This window comes from Molothrus aeneus, chromosome 1 (genome assembly GCF_037042795.1).
Source record: "Molothrus aeneus isolate 106 chromosome 1, BPBGC_Maene_1.0, whole genome shotgun sequence".
In the NCBI taxonomy this organism is placed as follows: domain Eukaryota; kingdom Metazoa; phylum Chordata; class Aves; order Passeriformes; family Icteridae; genus Molothrus; species Molothrus aeneus.
The window spans coordinates 31,814,207-31,837,864 of NC_089646.1; the positions used below are offsets into that span (position 1 = coordinate 31,814,207).

At 39.1% G+C, this 23,658-nt stretch overlaps 1 protein-coding gene across 1 annotated transcript in view; it reads left to right on the forward strand.

Annotated features, from left to right (window-relative positions):
• The first annotated feature begins 430 nt into the window (after window positions 1-430).
• The window catches only part of SP4 (Sp4 transcription factor), a 28,481-nt gene continuing 5,253 nt past the window's right edge, over window positions 431-23,658 (forward strand). The window contains exons 1-5 of the mRNA XM_066554287.1: window positions 431-496; window positions 1,171-1,271; window positions 1,767-3,315; window positions 22,551-22,779; window positions 23,014-23,213. Coding sequence (XP_066410384.1) covers window positions 490-496; window positions 1,171-1,271; window positions 1,767-3,315; window positions 22,551-22,779; window positions 23,014-23,213 — 2,086 coding nt within the window. The 5' untranslated portion in view covers window positions 431-489. The remainder of the gene's footprint in view (window positions 497-1,170; window positions 1,272-1,766; window positions 3,316-22,550; window positions 22,780-23,013; window positions 23,214-23,658) is intronic.

The window sequence follows — 23,658 nt, forward strand, 5'->3', positions numbered from 1 at the left end:
CGCGCCTTGGCGGCCACGCCCCCTCCCGCGCGGCGCGGACGGGCAGAGGGCCGGGAGGAGGAGGAGGAGGAGGAGGAGGAGGAGGCCGAGGGCTCTGGGCCGCGGCCCGCCCCCGGCCCGCCCCCTGTGCCTGCGGCGTGGGGAGCCGGGCTGAGGCGGAGCGGGGCGACCGAGGGGCCGGCGGCTGGGCTCGGTTTCCTGCTCAGTGGGCGTCGTTGGGGCCCCGGCGGGCCCCGCCCCCGCGCCTCCCACCCCGGGCCCCAGCTGTCACTCAAGGCGGCGGGCTGAGGCCGGCGGCAGCGGCGGGCGGAGAGAGAGGCAGCTACGCCACAGCCCAGCGGCGGCCATTCGTGGAAAAATAGGCCGTCCCGCTCCTCCCAGCTCCGGCTGCGACCGGCCTTCTCCCCGCTACCCCCACCCCACCCTCCGCCTCCTCCTCCTCCTTCTCCTCCCCCCTAGAGCGGCGCCTCAGCGGGGCATTAATGCGGGATGAGCGGTATGTAACCCCCTCCCTCTCTCCCTCCTGTGCACACCCCTCCCTCCCTCTGCTCCTCCCTCCACCCTTCATCCCCCCTCTATCCCGCCCTCCCGGGTTCCCCCTTTTCTTCCCTCTGTTCTCCCCCTTCTTACCCCGATCTTCTCTCGCTGCCCCTCCGCCCATCCGTGCTGCTTCCTCTTATGCCCCCTTTCTTCTCCTCCTCTCCTGCCTGCCCCTCCGGCTTGCCTCCTCCGTACCTCCCTCCTCCATTCCCCCTTTCTTCGCTAACCCTCCCTCCTGAGCACATCCTTCCCTCCTTCATTCCTCTTTTCCTCCCTCTTTCCCTCCCATGCACAACCCTCCTCCTGCCCCCTAAAGCATCGGCGGCCACTCAGTGGCCGCCGATGCTTTAGGGGGCAGGAGGAGGAGGAGGGTTGTGGGTGGTTTTTTCCTGCTGTCTCTGGGAGAGGAAACCAAACCTCCCCTTTCTGGGTGTTAACTCTCCAGCCCCCATGGGTTGGGTTTCAAACCACGTTTCTTAGGACTCGTTCTTTTGTAATAATGATTTGTACTGTTGTTTTCATAAAGAGGCGAAAGCGACAAGCTAGGAACCGAAAAGGATATGCTCGTAGGTTTTGTTATTGTATAAATGAAGGTGAATAATTAACCTGTTACACTTGATATTTTTGCAGATCAAAAGAAGGAGGAAACTATGCCCACAGAGGGAGAGAAATCTCCCGAGGCAGAGAATAACAACAATAATAATAAAAAAGGGAAAACTGGAGGCTCACAGGTAAAGAACACACACCCGAAACGGAAGTGCCCAAACTATTAGCATTTAAAATGAAATGTTCAGCTAACAGCATTTCCTGCTCAGGGCATCTTTCTTTGGGTTGGATGAAGCACAGTTGGTTGGGTGCAGTGTTTTTACTGCCTGGACATGTTTGTTTGGTTGCATTTTGCAGTGATCAGATGCTTTCCATGTAATAGAAGCATTTTTAATTTTTTTTCTTTATTTTGAGGGGAAAAAAAGACTGAATTGATGATGCAGTTGAGGTCTTGGCTGTCAGATAATCATTGATAATTACAGACTTTTAAGAGCACTATGTTTAAAGATTATTTACAGCAATTCATACTTCCTTATTCAGAGCTGTATCATTGGTCTTTGTGCAGAAGCACCTTGTTGGGTTTTTCTTTGGCTTCCTGTGCAAACCTTAATGCTCACTTTTGATGCTTCGTACTTGCACTCTTGTCCTGAATCCTTTCTGTTTTCTCTTTTTATGGATAGGATTCTCAGCCTTCACCTCTCGCTTTGCTAGCAGCCACTTGCAGCAAAATAGGAACTCCTGGTGAGAATCAAGGAACTGGACAGCAGCAGATTATTATAGACCCAAATCAAGGTTTGGTGCAGCTTCAGAATCAGCCACAGCAGTTGGAATTGGTAACAACTCAGCTAGCTGGAAATGCTTGGCAGCTCGTTGCCGCTGCTCCTTCTGCTTCAAAAGAAAATAATGTTGCTCAGCAAGGATCTTCTGTTGCCTCAAGTGCAGCAAGTCCCTCCAGCAGTAACAATGGAAGTACATCTCCTTCAAAAACCAAATCAGGCAATTCTTCTACAACGACCCCTGGACAATTCCAAGTCATTCAAGTGCAGAATCCAAGCGGTAGTGTCCAGTACCAAGTGATTCCACAGATTCAGACAACGGAAGGTCAAATCAATCCATCCAACACTACTGGTCTACAAGACATACAGGGTCAAATTCAGCTTATTCCTGCAGGGAATAATCAAGCTATCCTCACAACTGCAAACAGGACAGCTTCAGGAAATGTTATTGCTCAAAACCTAGCAAATCAAACAGTTCCAGTCCAAATTAGGCCCGGTGTTTCCATACCACTGCAACTGCAAACTATTCCTGGTACTCAGGCACAAGTTGTAACAACGCTACCTATAAACATTGGTGGGGTAACCCTGGCTTTGCCTGTGATCAACAACGTTGCCACTGGAGGAAGTTCAGGGCAAGTTGGCCAGTCTACCGAGAGTGGAGTTTCCAATGGAAATCAGCTGGCATCTACACCTGTCACTTCTGCCTCTGGTAGTACCATGCCAGAGTCTCCTTCCTCATCTTCCACTGCTACAACCACTGCCTCAACATCTCTGACTAGCAGTGACACACTGGTCAGCTCTGCAGAAACAGGCCAATACACAAGCACAGCAGGCAGCAGTTCAGAGCAGGCGACTGAAGAACCTCAAACAACTGCTACAGACTCCGAAGCCCAGAGCTCCAGTCAGCTTCAGTCCAATGGACTACAGAACGTCCAGGATCAGTCAGGTTCCCTTCAACAGGTCCAGATCGTAGGTCAGCCTATTCTGCAGCAGATACAGATCCAGCAGCCTCAACAGCAGATTATTCAGGCCATTCCTCCACAGTCATTTCAGCTCCAGTCAGGGCAGACTATACAGACTATCCAGCAGCAGCCTTTGCAGAATGTTCAGCTGCAGGCAGTGAGCCCAACTCAGGTGCTCATCAGGGCTCCAACTTTAACACCATCAGGACAGATCAGCTGGCAAACTGTGCAGGTTCAGAATCTGCAAAGCCTTTCAAATCTGCAAGTTCAAAATGCTGGGTTACCCCAACAACTAACCATCACTCCTGTGTCTTCAAGTGGTGGCACAACCATTGCCCAGATTGCTCCGGTGGCTGTTGCTGGTACCCCCATCACTCTGAACGCTGCCCAGCTTGCTTCAGTACCTAATCTTCAAACAGTAAGTGTTGCCAACCTGAGTGCTGCAGGTGTTCAAGTTCAAGGAGTTCCTGTTACCATTACCAGCGTTGCGGGTGAGTGGTCTGACAAAGTTTTGGAGTTTTGCTTGTTTGTATGATTGTTTTGTGTTTTGTTTGTGGTGGTTGTTTGTGGCTTTGGTTTGTTTTGTTTTTTTTACTATTACAAGAATACCAGATGATTTTAGATGAGCATTCTTCAGAATTTTCTATAATGAACATTAAACCCTTAACTGTGAGCAAATATCTCACACTTTATTACTAAAATTCAGATTTTAAAATAGCTGATGTTTTTGCTAAACATTGAATTAATATTACCAGTGGTATCAGTTGAAATGGAACTGTTTGTATTTGATAAACTTTACTTAAATATTTCTGTCCTCTGTCTTACTAAAGACTTGCAGGCTCCAGAAGTGAACATGGGACTTTACTGATAGAGCTTTGATATGTTTAAAAGCCAGCATAAAAAAGCTTTTTCCAACCAGGCAGTATTCCTAATCTTCTTTTGGGGACGTAGAATGAGAAGTGACAATAAGTGAGCTGGGATACCTTGTGTCCTGGCATGCATTCATATGGAACTACTCATTGCATTCTGCACTAGCTCATAAAGTTGTTCCCTTAAAAGTTTGAGTTCTGCAAAGAGATTGAGTGGAATAATGTGTGCTTGCACATGGTTTCTGTGGCTTGCTTTAAAATAAAAAGATAAAGCGAACTGGTGACTGTACTTCAGTACTTGCTGCTGAACTTTTGATATGTACCATGAAATGTCTGTTTGGTTATGCTGGTCTAGTAGTTGGGAAAGGAGCTATTAAAAGGTTCTAGGCTGGATAACTGAACTTAGTTTTACAGTAAACTCTGTGCGAGGTTTCTGCAGTGTCCCACAAGGACACCTCTTTATGTAAAATTTGCTGACTTTTAATGTTTTAGATAAAACTTGATTTAGGCAGGAGTTATCTTTCTCAGCTTGGTAACTACTTACCTAAAGTTGGGTTTATGTCATAAAAGTCTTCTATTGTAGTAGTTACAATAAACTCTTCCCAACAACAGCCTGACTATAGGCACAGTTTTTTACTATAAAATTGTTAGAAAAAACACATAACGTTTAACTGCTGTCAAGTCTGCATAAGCAAACATTAGTATCATATAGACTCTTAAATGGTTTGGTTTTTGGTTTTTATAATCATATGCTAAGATGAAAAATGTTTCATTTTTCATCTTAGCATATGATTATAAAAACCAAAAAATTGTTCTTTTTGATTGAAATGGTTTTGAGGAGACATAACTACTAACATAGTTTAGTAGTAAGAAATTTGCTATTGGGAGAACTTTGTCTGCTGTGGTACTTCTCAGCATGGAATGGCATGTTGAAATACTAAAGAGCTGAGTTAGATGGCACTAAACATGGCTTGTTTAAGGAGTGTCACACAAGCATTAATGTGGGTAATTAGAATTAAAATCTTGACCTTGTGTTTAGCTCTAATGGTTCAAAGAGAAGTTTGGTTAGCTGTAGCTGAGAAGCTGCAGTCCTATTTACCTTGGAACACTTTTTTTCTTGATAGGAAGGTGCTGGTTGATGGTTTTCTTAGATAGAAGTCTACTTTGGTAGGGGACTCCATAGCAAGCCTGCTTTGGGATCAGCCTAGACTTGGGGGTGCTGGAAAAACCTTTCTCCATGTAGGTTTTTTCTCTGCTTACTAATGATGTACTACTGTTCAGTATACACTAGCAGGTATTAGAGCAAGAGATTCTGAATATCATCTTTGTTGGTTATATTGACCCTACCTGTGCTTGCATATGATGTCTTTTGGAAAATAAAGGGATTGAGATTGGTAACTTGAGGGTGAAAAAAGGGCAATGAATCACAAGTTTGGTCCTGGGCAAGCCAAGCCATAGTCATACAATGTTTGTATGCTAACTAGACTACATTTTGTGACCATTGAATTCCTCTTCAATGTGCCCACTCTCTCATGCCCTGCTCCCAGTAGGCCTTACAGCTGTTTCCATAATTTTTGGCAGCAGTGAATCATAGAAACATAGAATAGTTTGGATTGAAAGGGACTTTAAAGGTCATGTAGTTCAGCCCCTCTGCTATGATTAGGGACATCTTCAACTAGATTAGGTTGCTCAGAGCCCCATCCACCCTGGGTTTGAATGTTTCCAGGGATGGAGCATCCACCACCTCTCTGAGCAATCTGTTCCAGTATTTTGCCACCCTCATTGTAAAAACCCTCTTTCTTATGTCTAATCTACACCTACCCTCTTTCATATTAAGGCCATTCCCTATTGTCCTAACACCACATGCCCTTGTAGAAAGTTCCTCTTCAAGTCTCTTTTATGCCCTTTAGGTATTGGAAGGAGCTATAAGGTCTCCCCAGAGCCTTCTTTTCTTCAGACTGAAAAACCCCATTACTGTCAGCCTTTCCTCATAGAAGAGTTGCTGCACCCCTATAAGTATTCTGACATTTTTTCCTTTCCTTTGTCAATAAGGTACTATTTCTCCCCCAGGACTTGATGTTAGGGAGAAAGAACAATCTTTTTGAATGCAAGAGATTAGTTGTAATTTCCTTCTCTTAGTTATCTCTGCTTATGTCCTATGAAACTTCCTGACTCTACACTCTGGGAATGGGAGACATGGTAGAATGTAAAGGAAAGGGAAGAGCATGATGTGCAGTCCTTAATGCTAATGTATTAAGATTCCAAGGAAAGAATGGTTATGAAATAGAAAATTGCAAACATGCTAAGATCTAAACTTTGCTTGCCACCTAAATAGAATAAGCTGACTTGATCAGGGCTGTTAACTTCCTTGGGTTGGCTGGTTTTTATTTGAAATGTTGTTGTTTTGTTTTTTTTATTATTCCCAGGCATCATTACAGGAAACCTTTTGAAAAACAAACAGCTCAGCTACCTCAATATCTGCAGACTGGTATTTCTTTTCTGCAGTACCTGAGCTTGCCAGTGTGAAGTGTCTTGAAAATAAGCTGAACTCTCTACAAGTAGTTCATTTGCCACAAATGAGCAGTAGAAATAGGTGTTAGAAATGAGCTGTGTGGAGGATGCCCAGAAAATTTTAAGGAGAAGGCTGAGTAAAGAACTCATCCCATGCATTGATTCAGGTGCTCTTTGTTAGGGAAAAGAAGTTACGTTGTCCTTCAATCAAGCCCCTTCAATCAAGCCAGTTGAGTTTCTAGGAAAAAAACTTTTAAAACCACAATAAAAAATCACAATAAATAACTTCGTTTGTATTTGTGTCATATTTCTGTTCAATGAACAGTGGTTTTCCTAGTTATTTCCACAGTGAGATATTTAAGCACAATTTTTTCTTTAGCTTTTCAGTAGTAAATGAAACAGTAAAACAGGAAAATACTTAATTTAAAATTACAGCAGAATTGTTGATTTATAGAAAATTTTGAGAAATGGGGGGAGTTGTGTTTTTTGGTGGTTTTTTTTGTTGAGTCTTTATTATTATTATTATTTTATTTTATTTTATTGTTGTTTTGTCAAATAGATTCTAGATTCCAAAAGAGAAAAATTTCACATTGGGAAGAAAAACCTTAAGATCTTCTGGTAAATACTATATTTTGGTCTACCTTTCATAACTTTTGTTACTGAGAGTCTACTGTAAACCTAGCAAGATGTACAAGTGTGTTTGGGGTTTCTTGTGTTTTTTTCAGTTAAAAGTTCAAAAACTGATCCTGGTAAGTACCATACTTAGGGTTATATGTTGCATGTGGTCAAAAACGCAGGGCAAAGCAGAGACATTGTCACAATCTTTCACTTTCTGGCCTGAGAGAAAACTTCAATGTCAGTGATGAAAATTATTTTTTTACTGTGAGAGCTACTGAGTGCTGATACAGGTTGCTCAGGTTGCAGACTCTCCATCTTCAGAGATATTCAGAAACTGCTGGACATGGTCCTGGACAGCTTTCTGTAGGTAGCCCTGCCTGAGCAGGGTGATGGGACCAGATGCTCTCCAGAGGTCCCTCAAAGTCTACGCCAATCTGTGATTCCATAAAATTTTATTAAGGTGTACAGAGTGTCAGTCAAAGGCGTAATTAAATGTACAGAAGAAAGTTTTATTCTCATCCAGTTAAATTTCTGAGCATTAAAACCAGATCTTTAATCAATTGTTTAATTAAGAGGAAGACAAACAACAGGCTACATAGAAAGCACTGTGGTTGCTTGAACATTCAGGGATCTACTAATACCTGCCTTGCTGTGAGATCTTGCTGTCTTAGCCTTTTACCAAGCTACTTCTGCAGTATTTCTTTTCTGCTGTCAGTTGTTGTTTTGCACATGGTTCCCTGTGGAGGGGAATAGCCTGGAATGTTATAGATTGCAACTTCCTGAATTTTGCCCCTATGGTCTTGGGGAAAAGTAGATACTGTGGAACACCCTTGCCCTTTTTTAAGGCTTCTGCTGTGAGAGTTGCAGATGCAAGTTCAAAGGATTCCTGTCCCCAGCCCCTTTTTAAAGTGGATTTGTGTAGATGAGTTGATTGACGCTGTAAGAGACTATGTGAAAGGAACTGCTTTTAGTACTAATTGATTCTAAGAAAAAGATACAATTTGTAAAATAGTTTCCTTTTGGTAGGTGGAGTTGTTTTGTTTTATTGGTTCATTTTGGTGTTTTTCTCTTATTCTTGGAGGGTTTTTTGGTGGGCTTTTTGTGGGGTTTTCTGGTTGGGTTTTTGGGGTTTTTTTGTCCTTCAGAAAAATTCTCTCTTTATGAGAAAAAAATTAATAGACCAAACTTATATCTACCTTAATGATACTTCTTAGAGTACTTTTGTTGCATGATGGCGGAGGTGTTTGCCCCATACAAAAGTGAATTAGATGATTTTGGTTTAAAATAATGAAAAATATTATTTATATTTTATGTATACTTGTTCCAAAATCACTTTTTTTAAGCAAAAGTCATCAGATTCCATCATCTTGCAACACAAGTTCAAGCCTTTTCCTTGAACATGAGTGGTGACATGATCTGAATTACGGGGAATTTGGAGTTCATCCACCCAAAATAACCTGGGGCAATGACTTCTGTTCAATGGAACAGGCTGTTGCCTGGCAATAGTAAAGCTGGAGAGTTTTAAGTCTTTTGTAGGGGTGTGCAATGGGCTCCAAAATAGTTCTTAATGACAATGAAATCCAATGCCAAGTGTTCTTATAGAGATACTTAAAAATATATAATGAGCCTTGCCATTCTGTTTCATACTCTGTAGTAATGTGAGCTACTGAGACATTTCTCTCTTTGGCCAGATACTTTCACATCACTGTGACTAGTATTTATGCAATTTGTCAGTACCTTGAGGTCCCCTGACTTCTTGTGCATTTTCCCACTTGTCTGCATCCAGCTTCAGCCTTTCTTCAAGGCTTTTTCTTCCCTTTCCCTCTTTATTAAGCCTTCTTGTGTGACAGGCACTAGTTTTAGGACTTGCAGTTCAAAGACTCAATATATTGTTTAGACATGACTGTCTGGGTCAAAGTTTGATGAGGACTTTGAAGCATTCTATCCAATTATTTAAACAGGAAAAAAAAAATAAAAGGATTAGATTAACTGTATGTCACTCAGTGACTGGAAAAAGGTAAACATCACACCAATTTTTAAAGAGGTAATAATTAGGCTCCTGAGAACTAATAAGCAGTCAACCTAATCTCTGTGTCTGGTACAATCATGGAACACACCTTCTACCAGCTATGTCCAGGCATGTGGGTACAGAGGTGGTTAGAGACAGCCAACATGTCATCCCAAATGTATGCCAAACATGGCTTCACAGAGGGCAAATTGTGCCTGACTAATCCAGTGGCCTTCTGTGCTGGAGTGACTGTATGGGTAGGTAAAGGAAGAGCTGCTGACAATCTACTTCATCTGCTGTGGCTTTTTGTGAGGGTTTTTGACATAGTCCCTCGCAGTAGCCTTGGAGAGATACGGATTTTATGGATGATAGGGAAGTGGCTGGATGACCGCATTCAGAGTTGCCGTCAATGATTCAATCTCCAAATGTAGATCAGTAACCAATGATGTCCCCATACTGGGACCAGTACTGTCAGAATCTTTACTAAGGATGTTGTGGGATTCTGCACCCTTGGCAAATTCGCAGATGGTACCAAGATGAGCGGTGCAGTTGATGTGCTTGAGGGAAAGGATGGCATCCAGAGGGGTCTTGGCAGGCTTGAGAAGTGGGCAATGTGAACCTCATTGTACTGCAGCAAGGCCAAATAAAGGTCCCCCACCTGTGATGAGTAATCTCAGTATAGATTGTGTGATAAAGTAATGGATTGAGAGCAGTTCTGTGGAGAAAGACATTAGTAGATGAGAAATGGGATATGTGCTGGCAATGTACACTTGCAGCCCAGGAAGCCTATGGTATCCTGGGCTACATAAAAACAAATAAGGCCAGCAGTTCAAGGGATGTGATTCTCTCTCTCTTTGCCACTGCTGTGAGACCTCATCCATAGGAGTGTGCTGGAATCCCCACTAGAAGACATACCTGGATCTGATACAGCTGGTCCAGAAGAGAGCCATGAAAATGATTAGAGAACTGAAAGACATCTTGTATGAAGATGGGCTGCAAGAGTTGGGGTTATTCAAACTGGTGAAGAGAAAGCCTTCGAGATATACAACAGGATCTTGTCAGAAAGACAGACTTTTTACCAAGACCTGTCAACAGTAACAGTACAAGGGACAGCAGTTTTAAGCTGCAAAAGGGTAGGTTTATATGGGACATGAGGAAGAAATGCCTTACTCTGAGTGTGGTGAGACACTGGAACAGATTTTCCAGAGAGGTTGTAGATGCCCCATCCCTGGAATTGTTCATGGTGGGTTTCGGTAGGTCTTTGAGCAACGTGATCCAGCTGAAGATGTCCCTGCCCATCACAGGGGGATCAGAGCTACATGATCTTTAAAGGTGCCTTGTGACCCAAAACACTGTATGATTGTATGAATATAAAATTCAGAAGTGTTTCTGACCCTCTCTCATGCTGACTGCAGGTGATACATACAAAGAGCAGTGCTCAGATTCTCTTCCCTCATTCAGTCACCTGCATATTCCTGAGCCAAAAGTGGGATTTTTTTAAAAACAAGTTTAATAGTTATTGATGGATTTTTTTTCTCTGAATTTGTCTTTTCTGAGTCTGCCTATTTTTTTATGCATTCAATATTTGTCTGCAATATATTGTGTTTTAATTGTTGCATAAGACATGTTTTTATTTAAAGTTCTTAAGTTCCTCAATTATGAAAAATTAAAATACCTGATTCATCTTCATGCTATTCGCAGTCTTCTATTACTCTCTATTATGTATGCTAGATTTTGAGGGAGGGGAAGGTGTTTAGTCTGAAGTTCTAGAATATTACACTTGCATTGTTTAACGAATGAAAATGCATTTTTGTGACGGCATATCCTGTGGGGCTCCTCTCGTGTTAATGTAATAGTGTCTAGAAACAGAACTTGGTGAGTGGTATAGCTAAGCAAGAAGGGATTCCTGTAGGTGGCTAAGTTGAAAAGGGTTTAAAATAGCCACATTACATACAAGAAAACTGGCAAGTATAAACACCAAAGGTGGAAGTCAAAGGAGCTGAAGGATAGGGGTTGCATGATTTATTTTTTATTAAATAACATGTAGTTGTGTTCCTGAATGTTCATTGACAAGAAAGATGCAGCAAATATCTTGAAAGAAACAAGCTGCAAGCTGTGGAATCTGTAGTAAAAAGATAAGTATAAAGTACTGAGCTGTATTAAAAAAAAAACAAGCAAAAAAAGGAATCTGTCTTGGTTTTTTACTTCATACTATGTGACTTGGCATTCTGAGAGTGTAGATGGGAGGAGTATAGAAATGTAGCATACTTTTTCCAAGTCATGAAAGGTCACAACTGTTCTCAGGCTGCCTTGAGCTGAGAATTGTTGCAGAACCACAGTGTTCTAAATATTATAGTGCTGGCATCCTTTTCAAATATTTCAAAGTAATTACAGGAGAAGCATTTAGTCTCCTAATGAAAAAATTGCTTTGGTTATGAGATTTTCTTAAACTGAAATTCAATACTGTGGCAGAAACAGTTTGACAACAAACTGCAGTTGAAAACAAACATTAGCCATGGTGATATTAGCTTAAAAATAAGTGTCAATATAGTGCTTCTGAACTTGATGCCTAGGAAATGTGCAATCTGCCTGTTCAGATAAATTGCCAGTATGCCTCAGTAAAACTAGTCTTTTCTGCCTGACCTGTGAGTAGCAAGGCATGACTTCATCATTATTTCTAAAATAACGTGGGAAGGGGAAGCATTTCAAGTACCAACTTTGCTCATAATTGCAAGGTAAAATAAGTTTATAATGAGCTATTTTTATGCTATAAACTTCAAGAACAAAATGTAAGCCTTAAATGTAAGCCCTGTCTTGAGAATTTTGCTATCCCCTCTCTCAATCCCTGTTGTCAGAAATTGGAGCATGTAGAACAGGAAAAGAATTGGCTGAGCTTTCTTGTTCATAAAATGCCAAGGAAGTGAATTGAGTGATATGGCACATCTTCAACAGCTTGTTAGTATTTTTTTCTTTGTTAAAGCGTACTTAGATCTGCATTAAGCCAAACTTCTTGTTCTTCCATTGCCACCTGGTGTGAGGGAAAGACAAGAAGCATATTCAAAATTTCATTTCAACAGCTTCTTCACTGTAATTTAAATTTTGGAATTCTAAGTCTCGTATGATTTTGGAGCTGGTAGATGAAATAAATAATTTCTTACTATTTTAATATATTAAAAACATTTTAATAGCAGTGATGACTATTGAAAAAAGCTAACTATATATGGAATGGGATGCTATGTTCTAAGAGGAGTATTAATTTCAAGTGAAACAGTGTTATTATTGGGGGTTGTCCGTGGAGAGCCAGGAGTTGGACTTGATGATGCTTGTGGGTCCTGCCCAACTCAGGATGTTCTATGATTGTTGAAAAACAAGTCTTTTTTTAGTGGTCAATGATTTTAATGGATAATTTAGTTAATAAAATTAGCTTTATTTATATGCTGTAGCTTTAGAAGTAGTCAGGAGTGCATAATGAAGTATAATTTTTTAAATTAATATTTTACTCTGGTTATGACATATACGAAAACAGTAGCTCTGGACATCTGTAGTCTCTTGAGAAATGTAGCATCAGAGCACATGCTTAGTTTATTTTGGGGTAGGGCTGCAGTTATATTGATTTCTGTATGCATCTGTTCCTAACAGGGCATTCTCCAGTGCTGCTGAAGTTGATAGCAGTCATACACCTTGATCAGTTGGTCCTTGGAAAAACTGTATCACCCCAACATGCATATTTAATGCACATTTAATCTTCATAGATTGGAAGTCTAGTATTATTTTGTTGTAAAGAGAGAATTATCAGTTAATATCTTCCTGCTGAAAAAACCCTTGGGATGCACATTAAGTACAAGCCTGAGTTTCCTTAATTATAGTTTCAAGTCATGATGTGACTGCTTTTCCCTGGAGAAAAATACTAAAGTTTAAGAAAAATGGGCCTTGATTTTCTTATTTCTTTGATCATCGGGAAGTAACTGACAAAAGTATGAAGTTTTCAGTTTGTTCTGATCCAAAAAACAAGACTAGGTGAACAGTTTTGTAGGGTAAACAAGACTAGGTAAACAGTTTTGTAGTGTTAGAGAAAATGTCAGAACTTTTATGGTTTGGATCTTACAGATTGATGTGGCCCTTCTTTTGTAATTCTATAATATGTGGTTTTGTTGGTCCTTGCCTGATAAAGGCTATAACAAAGTTTCAGGTTTTACATCTTTAATGAACAAGTTAGTTTTAATATTGGTCAGCCTATTCATCCATAGACTGTTAATAAAAACAAAGCTTGATGCTCATGTTTAGTCTTGCTGTATAAGATCTTTAAAAATGTTTTATGAATCTTGGTTTGTTTTTTTTTTCCTTTAAATTCCTTTTAATCTCTTTACCTTTCGCCTTTTTTTTATATTTACTTTTATCTTGATCAACATAATATTTCATACAGCCAAAATAATTACCTCAAGGAAATTCATGAACCTTCTAGTCAAGTGTAAAATATTTAGGCCAGCTAAAGCATAGACAAAATCCCATAATACCCACCCAGAAAAGCTCCCAGCTACCTCCCAAACTCCAAATAGAGTACTGGAACCTTGGCTTATATTTTTTCATGTTAGCCTACTTCTGTCCTTTCAAGAGTCAGTTATTACTACTTCATGGCAATACCCATAACTTGAATGGAGGTGCAGAAAATGACACTTTCTGAGTGTTTTTGTTACCATATGGCAGAAGTGTGTTAGATAGCATTTGATTTTTTGTTTTGGGATTTTTGGTTTTTTTTTCAGTTTGTTAGTTATTGACCTCCTCTAGTCAGACTGTGGAGACAGACAGTCCACAGGCTTCTTCCTAGTCCTACCCCTGTTTAAGAGTTAGGGGGAAGAGTTGAAGGAAAGAACTGGGCCACATTCTGTTGTGGCTATAAGGTGTAGAATAATCTGAGAGTTGGGGCAAGGGGATGGGGGAGAGGGAGATGTTCCATAAAAGTAAATCTAAGAACCTCAGTTTCTTACATCTGCTGCTACTTTCTGTGCAATGTGTCTGGTACTTTGCAGCACAGCTGGTACTTGGGTCTTCAGCTGTTGCTCTAAGTTTCAGCATTCAGGAAACTACTTGTGTTCATCTGCAGAGAAGTGTTCTTGGACACTTACTCTAAATATACTTTTTGACTATTTATTCAATAATGATGAAAATCAAGGTTATTTTGGAAGAGTCTCTTTTCATTAGTATAACAAGTTACTTTTCTGATTCCATCTCCTTCTTTAGAATACTTAATAAATTGACCATATTTTCTTTTCATTTCAAGTCACAGTATCCAAAACAACCAGAGACATTGCCTTGCTTTGACTGAAATCACCAGTTCATTGTTCAAGACTAAATTTTGTGCAATTGCAGCTCTGTGTTTGATTTTTATATTGGTTTTGTGTGGGTCTTTCTGTGTTGTATTTGTAGTAGCTCTTTCCTATGTTTAATAAAGTAATAAAAAGTAAACTTGCTTTCAGTTTAATGAAAGGTCTTACCAGCTGGGAAAACTTATTTTCTGGCTCAAAGTAATAAAGTGCCCTCAGGTTGTCCCTAAAGCACTTGAGTAAATCCTTACATTTTTGAAAAATCATTAAAGTAACTTGGTGAAACTTTTGGGACATTGGTTTGATTTTGTTTTGGTTACCAATATGATTCTTGCACTAAAGGAAAAAAACTTCATCTTTTTAAAGATATTTAAACCCCTCTAACTTTATAGCCACCTTCACTCTTGAAGCAGTAATTTCAACAGAGAGCATAGTTATTATGCGGTTTGGTAATTTTTTAATACAACGAGATTAAAAAATCTCTTGAAGAAGAGTATAGCAAGTTCTTAAAAATCTTGACAAAGTTACTCATGGACAAAAGATAGAAACTTGCTGCAGTGCCCCTGTAGGAGGTTGAAAAGACAGATGTCTATTTGATGCTGCAATTTGCACTGGAAACTTTCTGCTTGTAGTAGCATCTGGACACAAAGCTGTGATTTGTGATGACCCTTGTAGTAGCTGGGTGAATCCAGTTCCTCTCCTTACTCCAAACTGATCTCTACAGAATGTGTGGGTCCCTTGTATCAGTGCTTGCAATTTCGGTTCTGGGGAATTCTTCTTTTGTCGCATATTGTTTCTTCATAAATCTTTATTAACCACTGCTTAGAAAAGAGAGCAGAATTGTCAGCATACTGTATCATCTTCTCTGTAAATATTTAAATTCTGTGTTGTCTTTACATATATGTCATTTTGAAATGTGATTTGTGCTTCTTTTTTCAGCATGAACCTCCTTCATAGTAGTTTAAAAAAAAAAAAAGAGGATTTCTAACTATATTGACACATGCTTTTACGCAATATTTGAAACTTGACTATACCTTAATCAAAGCATTATATTCTATTATATAATATAGACATGTTATTATAAGTATATTGTATTATCAATAAATATATAAAGTATATAGATATTATCTTAGTGTAAATTACATTTATGTCTTTGTGGAAAAAGAATATTAAAGGATGTTTTCAAGCTTAGAGTATCTGGTGTATACAGGGCAAGGGAAGATGAGAATTTTTTCCCATTGCTTTCTATTAGTGAGTTGTTAATGGATGAGTTGCTGCATCAGCTCTGATGCCTGTAGAGCTTTGGAACTCTGCAGGCTGTCTTGTAGTAATATGCACTGAATTATAGATTCTAACTGCAGCCTTTTCTTTGCTTTTTAGAATACATAGTTGAACAAATTTTCTTCTTTGCATTAGCCACTGTAGCTCTAGGTACATTTTGCCAAGTGTTTCTCAGATTTTGCAGTAAGGTGCACCCTACTAAGGTAACTTTGTCATTGCTGCTCTCATCTTTTGACTGCTAAACGTTAGTTGCACAATAGCAACAGGAGATATATACTTTTTTTTCTGAGGAACTATGCACCAGAATTTTAGAAGTATCTTTTTCCTAGTCTTAAATTTCTCTTCTTTCCAAGATCCAATTCTCTAGTGCTTTACTCTCATGATTTCTGTAGATCAATAAAGTCCTTTTCTCTCCCTTCTGCTCTATTAGCCTCAGAGAGTAATCTGAGTTTGTGTGTGCTACCTGAGGTAAACAAGTGTAGGAAAGCAGGTGTGTGTGTGGTAAAAGGAAGCTTGGCTTGACTTATAATGGATGGCCAAGCCTAATGAGCAGTGATCAGTCACTCTGTAGAAGTGATTTAGGTACCATGCATTAGCTTTCTTAAATCATTAAAGTGCTGTTATGGTTTTACAAATTAATTTTTAACTGAAAATGTGATTGGGGTGTGTGCGTATGTATTATTTGGTTTCATAGTAATTACTTAAAGTTGTTAAATTTTCTTGCACGAATGTGTTAAAACTCATGAAACTTGAGTACATAAGTATATGTGGGAAAGTGTATGTGAGTTTTACCTGCTAAGGTGCAATTTTACTACAGAATTGGAAAGTTGAGCAAGTGATGCTGAAGAATAAAGGATGTGCAAGCATTTATCTTGATAATCCTGTATCTCATGTTAATAAGTAATGCAGTTACTTAATGGCTTAAATGGGAAAGATTAGTGACTAAACCCCATGATAAAAGATCATGCAGGCTCTTTTATTTGAGAAGCTTAAAAAATTTCTATTCAGTCATAATCATATTTGTAATATTGCAATAAGTGAGACTTCTGTTGCACTTGATTTGTAATTAAATACTATAACAGATTTCCTTACTGTATTCATTTTGTCCTATGGTCAAATAAATAGTTACTATTCAATAGCAAGAGAGAACTTAGGCATGAGAGGAAATGAAAGAAAATTTAGTATCAATGTTATTTTGTATCAATGTTATTTTGTAACATTTGGTTGTAAGTTACCTTTATATCCTGACAGTTTGTACAATAAAGCTCAGATATAGGCAAGTTCAGCGATAATTTTTTTTATCAAGATATTTGACAATTTCAGGAATCATTATTAAAGAAATCATGGGAACTTGAGAAAGCTTTCTCTATTCCAAAAGCAGGTGTCAGTGTGCAGTGACTGCTTTCACAGCTCATACAGAATAACATACATGAACTGAAGCGTGACTGTTCCTTCACATAGTGACTTGTTTTAGGCCTCTTTCTGAAATGCGTGCTGAAACATGAGAGCTGTTGTTACTGAAGGGTTTGATTATGAATGGTGAAGTGTAGTGATATCAGGTCTTGTGGTTTGGAGTATATCAGGAAGAAGCAATTTCAAGTGATCTCCTGATTGCAACAGCATTTCTGGAAGGCTTTAAATAGCATTTAATGCCTCTAGTAAGACTTTGAAAGGAATATTTTTAATAAGCCTTTTTTTCTCCATCTAGATAGTGTCAAGAGATCATTCTCTTCCTGTGTGGATAACATTATGTCAACCACCTGTTTTTAGAGTAAGCAGGTTTGTTTGTTGGGTTTGTTTTTTTTATTTCCTCCATATAAGAAGCCAGTTTAGACCTAGATCCTCTCAACTGAAAAATCCTCTCTGTTTTAAACTTCTAGAAGTTGTCCTCATTTAATTTAGTAGGCTGCTGACAAACACATATCAACATTGTTTTCTCAGTTTCTTTTCTTCAGCAGAGGTGATTTAAGAAATAATTAAATTCTCTTATCTTCTCTTCATATTCCCTTTGTTTTTCTTCCTCTTTAATAAGTGCAAGCAATGTAAAAGTTAAAGCTCCTAGTGATCCATAGGATTCTAGTATATAGTTTACAAAAAAATCCCATACAACTCAAGTCTGTAGCAGACTCACTTTGAGATTTTGAGCATGTTCTGTCAGTGTTGTGAAAAAATTCTGATTTTTTGTTTTGTGAAAAAATTCTGATTTTTCTTCAGGAGAAAAGATATTTCAACTGGTCTAAAATACACTCCTGTTATTCTCAAAGAACAAAGACTTTTATGTTTAACAACTTTAAAATGAGAATAGATGCATTTCTACCCTGTGCATTACTAGTGTGCTAGCTTGTTGGGATGCTCTCTCAGGAGTTCAAAACAAAAATTAAGTCCAGTAATTACATTACTGAACTTCCCAGTGTTTTTTCATAGCTGTGTAAAGCTCTGACAAAGAATATTAATAATCTATGTGTGCTTTCTTCATAGTTTTTATCTCAAAAAACTGGATTTGCTTATTGAATGTTGTGGCTTGGTTTTTCAAATAAGGAAATTTGCATGATATTTTGAGAGCTTCAGAACCTTCTGTTCTGAATTTAGTAAGTGGAATTCAAGGGAAGGGAGTTTAAAATAGTGACTCCATGAGATTAATTTAAAGAAGAAAAATCAATATGCATAATAGAAAATGTTGTAACTAATTAATGCTAGCTAAAGAGCAGGTAACTTATTACTGTTTAACTGAAACCATGTGGGGAGTGTAATTGCCTGCCTCAGTAATCTTACTTGGCATTGTCCCCTTTGTATTTTTATTTTTCTGGTTATTGTGAATCATTTCTACTCAAATGTGTCACTGTATTATGTTTAATAAATAGATTAATTGTTGTAGCTCAGTAGTATTCCAAGATATGCCCCGTCCTTACATGGGTGAAGGAAAGTTCAGAAAGGTAAAGTGTGTATCAGCAGTGGTATTTAATATTCTGAAGAAGTGTCAGAAGACCCTTGTGGAGTTGGTCGTCTCATTACTTGGACAGTGAAAGTTGGTTCATATGGAATCAGCAAAATATATTGGATTTTTAGAAATACTGAACAGGCCTCTCTGTAAATGTCTATTTGTCATATCCTAGAATTATATCCTGAATATTAACCAGTAATCATGGGATGAGAAAAAGAGTCATCCTTCTCAGGGTTCAAGTGTCACAATTCACATCTTACTTGAAAAGCCTTGGTTTGACAGCTGTCTTGGTTTAGGGTAAATTTAGGAAGGAATTTTTTGAAGGGGTCTCTTTAGAAAGCAGATTTAAGTGATCCTTTCCCCAGCTGGTTCAGGAGGTAAATTTTCTCTGAGAGAAGTGGAAGAAACTGTTATTTAATGAGCAAAGTACTCACAAACATGAAAAGAATGAATTACATTAAGCAATAAAACCTCTCTTTGCTCTGAAAAGATGGTAGATTCAGATTCAGAGTCTACAGTTTGTTTTGTAGGTATGGCTTTTTTCGGGTTAGGAGCTGCCAAGGCAGCGTCCAAGAGGGACATGATGTGGCAGTGTTGGTCTTCTGGACAGGAGCAGCAGAGTTGAAGAGTTCCTCTGAAGAAGCCACAGTCTAGAGAAAAACCTTTCGTCCCAGCTAATGAACTGGAAGCTAGTTTAAAAGTAAAGAAAGACTCGCCGTGCTCTCTTCCTGGCTACACGGCTGCGAACTCCGAGAGCCCTTTGAGAGCTTTACCTTTCTCTTGCTGTCCGTGCTAGGCAGCACAGTCAGTGAGAAAAGGAATTTCAGGGGAGTAAGTATGAAGTTTCTGCAGATAAATGTGTGCATCTTTTCCCTCTACCCTTTGCTCTCTCTGTCTCTCTGGGCCTAGTTTAGAGCTACAGGGCCCATTTCTGAGCAAAAATACAGACTATGAGGATATCACATCATAAAATCACCTCAGGACAGCCCAGGGAAAGGTTGCATCAAAACTTTAATACCAATTCAAGAAAATCAGAGAGAAAGAGACAAATATCCTCATCAACTGAGTTCTGACCACAGACTGATTAGGTCTCAGGACTTCTTTGCTCCAATAGGACTTTGTGGCATAAATGGAGTAATCCTTCTAACAGACTAATAAAAAAGTAGAATTTTTAACAATGTACTCAAAAATGTGACTGATAATGAAAATAGAATAGGAAGCTGCAATAGGTCACAATATCTGTTATATCTTTAACTTTTGTAGTGACCATTCACAGATGCTTCATTTTTAGTACTGCTCTGTGGATTAAAGGAGCTTGCGCCTTGGGTATATTTAACAGATGGGGAGTGGATTGTGCTCTGTGGAAGACTGCACATTGACCAAGTTTTTTCTTTTCATTTACCTTTGACTCTTTGACTCACCAGAAAGTGTGCCTGGTTTTTATCACAAGCAGTCACATTATCATATTAGGATAAGCATTAGATATTAAAAAAAAAATAGCCTTTTTTTTACTCTGGCTGTTTATAGCACTCAGTGTTCCAACAGCTTAACATCCTGACAAGGAGTTGCCCCAGGACTAGCACTTTCTTTGGAAGATCTAGTAGCCTCTTCAGCCACTGTTAGACCAAAGTACTTGATATTACTATTTGCATTTATATCATGATATTCTTCTTACCCTATCATATTCTCCCTCAAGGATTATCATGAGTGCTTTTCTTTCCTATTAAAGCATGGGAAATAAATATATTTCCACTACATTGCTATTCTGAAAATAAAGACTTGGTTCTATCCTAAACATATGGGGACTGCACTCAAGGTTAAGCCTGTAATTATTTTTCCTTTGCTGCTGATACCAGAATCCTTTTAGATTTTTTGTTTGTTTGTTTGTTTTAACTGTATGTCCAATAGCAAGTGGGGTTCAAATGCTATCTCTTAGGGGCTTGTCCTTGTTCTTTTCAGAGAACTGAAAACATTCAGTGTCTGTCAGGATTTGTGGCCTTCTTAAGAAGACAAGGAGTTCATGTTTATTCATATCTAGGCAGGTCAGATGCAACTTCCAGTCATAAACTAAGGGAAATAACTGTGTAAATTTGATCAGTGCTTCAGGTGAAAATAACCTGGTACTGACCTAGGCAGAAACCAGATTTATTCTATTTCCTGTAGCCAGCAGTAGCCTTTAGATGACAAATCAAGTCACTTTGGGAGGCTCTCTGTATATCATGTTCTTCAGTACTAACCTATGTGCATGTATGTGGTGGTGTTAGGTGGTGTGTGTTAGATTTCACCTCTGGCTGTTACAGAAGGTAGTCTGTGCAAGCATCTCTTGCCCCTCAGTAGTCATGTGAACCAAGTAGTCATTGTCCCATGCTGGGCTGTGTGTCAACTCACTCAGTGGCTGGGTACTTGAGGCTTCAGAGAGGTGTTCTTCCTATCCCCATTGGTGGTGCCTGTTATGTTATGGATGCTACAGAAATCATTAAAATCCATTCAAATATCTCTGAACCATGTTATCCCTGAGGAATTTCTAAATTTTAAATGAATGCTTCAATACTGAGGACTAGTATTTATACAATCTTAAATATTGTATTCTGCTCTAAAGAATTCTGGTTGACTGTTACACTCTCTAAATAAGGTGAAAAAAAGGGTATTTCCTTTAATTTCACAGTTGTATGAAGACAGTGAATTTTTGAAAATGGCAGCATCTAATTATATTTTGTCCCATTCCTGTTACTAAGAGGGCTGGCATTCAGTCATATTGTCATATTGTGGCTGGAAATCATCTCTGTGTCAGGTTCAGTTTATTATATGTATTTTCTAAGTCTGTATACTACTAATTTTTAAAACAAACATAATATTATTTTGTTGTTCAAGAAACTACACTTCTTACCTGTATTGGAATAGTTTCTTTTGCTTTAATATCAAGCCAGTAATCCAGATTTCCTTAGATCAAGAAAGCCAATGAGATAATGGACTTATGCTATCAAGCTGAATTCTTTGTTCATTGATTCAGTCTTGGAATTATGTTTGATCCCTTCCCTGGAGAGGCTGTTCTGGTGATCACCTACCCTCTCAGTGAAGAGTCTTTTCTTAATGTCCTACCTGAACTTTCCCTGGTGCAGATTCATGCCATTCCCTCATGTCCTATCACCAGTCACCAGAGAGAGGAGAGAGGAGATCAACACCTCTCCCTCCACTGCCTTCCTTGAGGAAGGTGTAGACTTTGTGGAGGTCACCCCTTCTCTTCTCCCAGCTGAGCAAACCAAGTGACCTCAGCTGTTCCTTGTACATCTTGCCCTTGAGACCTTTCACCATCTTGGTCCCCTCCTCTGGACTCACTCTAACAGTTTGATGTGCTTCTTCCACTAAGGCACCCAAACCAGCTCAGAGTGCTCGAGGTGAGGCTGCACCAGTGCAGAGCAGAGCAGTCACTTCCCAGTCACTTCCCTCACCTGGCTCACTGTGCTCTGCTGGATGCACCCCAGGGTACAGCTGGCCCTTTTGGCTGCCAGGGCACACTGTTGACTTATCTTCAGCTTGCCATCAACCCAAACACCAGATCTCTTTCCCCAAGGCTGCTCTTGCTTCTTGTCCCCCATTTATACATCTAACCAGGATTACACCATCCTGCGTAGAGAGTCCTGCAAAACAACAGTCTCAAAAAAGCTTTGGTATGTTAGTTTGTTCAAGTCTAGTCCTAAGTTTCTTTTTCATTCAAAAGTTCCTTTCTGGCTCAATGTTGATTCAAGTCAGATTGTAAGAGAAGTGAAAATTCTGTAAGTGCCATAAAACAACTTCTTAATTAGCTAATTGTAGTTTTCTGAATGCAGATACAGTTCAAAGGTTCTTAGGGAGACATTAATTGGCAATTGACTGAACTATATTTCTGTGTAAGATTTTGCCTATCTCAGCTTTTAAGAAAAAGAATACATTTGTTAAACTAGTTAATTTTTCTTAGTATCAGTCAGTAATTTGGAGTCTTGTGCTGTTTAAATAACAAATTACATTAAACTAGCAGGTAGGTGAACTTCAGAAAAATTACTGGTTTTAATATTTTGTTTGTGGCTTCCCTTAACATTAGGTGGATTTTTGTCCACCTAATGTAAATGTGTAAAGTTTATTTGTGCATTTTACTTATTGAAATGACTAATAAAAGGTACAAACAATTTTTGTTTTACAGGTCAACAGCAAGGACAGGATGGAGTAAAAGTACAGCAAGCCACAATAGCTCCTGTAACCGTAGCAGTAGGTGGCATTGCTAATGCAGCAATTGGTGCTGTTAGTCCCGATCAGATAACACAAGTGCAGCTTCAACAAGCTCAACAAGCTTCTGACCAGGAAGTGCAGCCTGGCAAGAGACTGAGAAGAGTTGCCTGCTCATGTCCTAATTGCAGAGAGGGAGAGGGAAGGTAAATGTAACTTTTATCAGTATATATTTAAGCATTTTATCACAGCTTGCCTCATTGGAGAATGAGATTGTCCTATATTGCCTAGATTTTGAATGCTTTCTATTAGAAAGTACATTTGTGGGGGTTTTTTTAGACGGGGATTAAAATTGCCTCTATTAGCATGAAATGTTTCTCCTAATAGCTGGTAATGTTTTAGAATATAACTACTTAGCTGTTTAAATATGATTTTTTTAGAGGCAGCAATGAGCCAGGAAAAAAGAAACAGCATATCTGCCATATTGAAGGTTGTGGAAAAGTTTATGGCAAGACATCTCATCTTCGGGCACATCTGCGCTGGCACACCGGTGAAAGACCATTTGTGTGCAACTGGATCTTTTGTGGCAAGCGGTTCACAAGGAGTGATGAGTTACAAAGGCATAGAAGAACCCACACAGGTTGGTCATCCCTCTCTGTAGCCATAGTAAAGCAAGTCTGATTTGTAGTGGCCATAGTTAAACAATGGTATCAAGGTTCTCACTTACTAAGTTAGCTGAAAATTACCCGTAAATGTGAAAAAAGTAACTTTAAAATAAGGAAGTGGTAGATTCCAGTTTTCATTAATTTAGGCTGACTGTGAAATCATATAAATATAAAGGGATCTATTCCAACTGTTCTTTTGTATATAGGCTAGAAAGAGATGACCATTTCATCATAGATAGCTCATGTACATTAGCTAGTGCCTGGTCTAAATGTAACAAATTTAGGTCAGGCACATAGATTTGGCCATGGACCAGGGTTATTGTTTCCTCACTTGGATTAGCTCAGTCCTTAAGAAATTTATTAACCTAGTCCATACACTAGATTTTGTCTTCTTGGGAAATTTCCTAGTTTCAAGTGGGA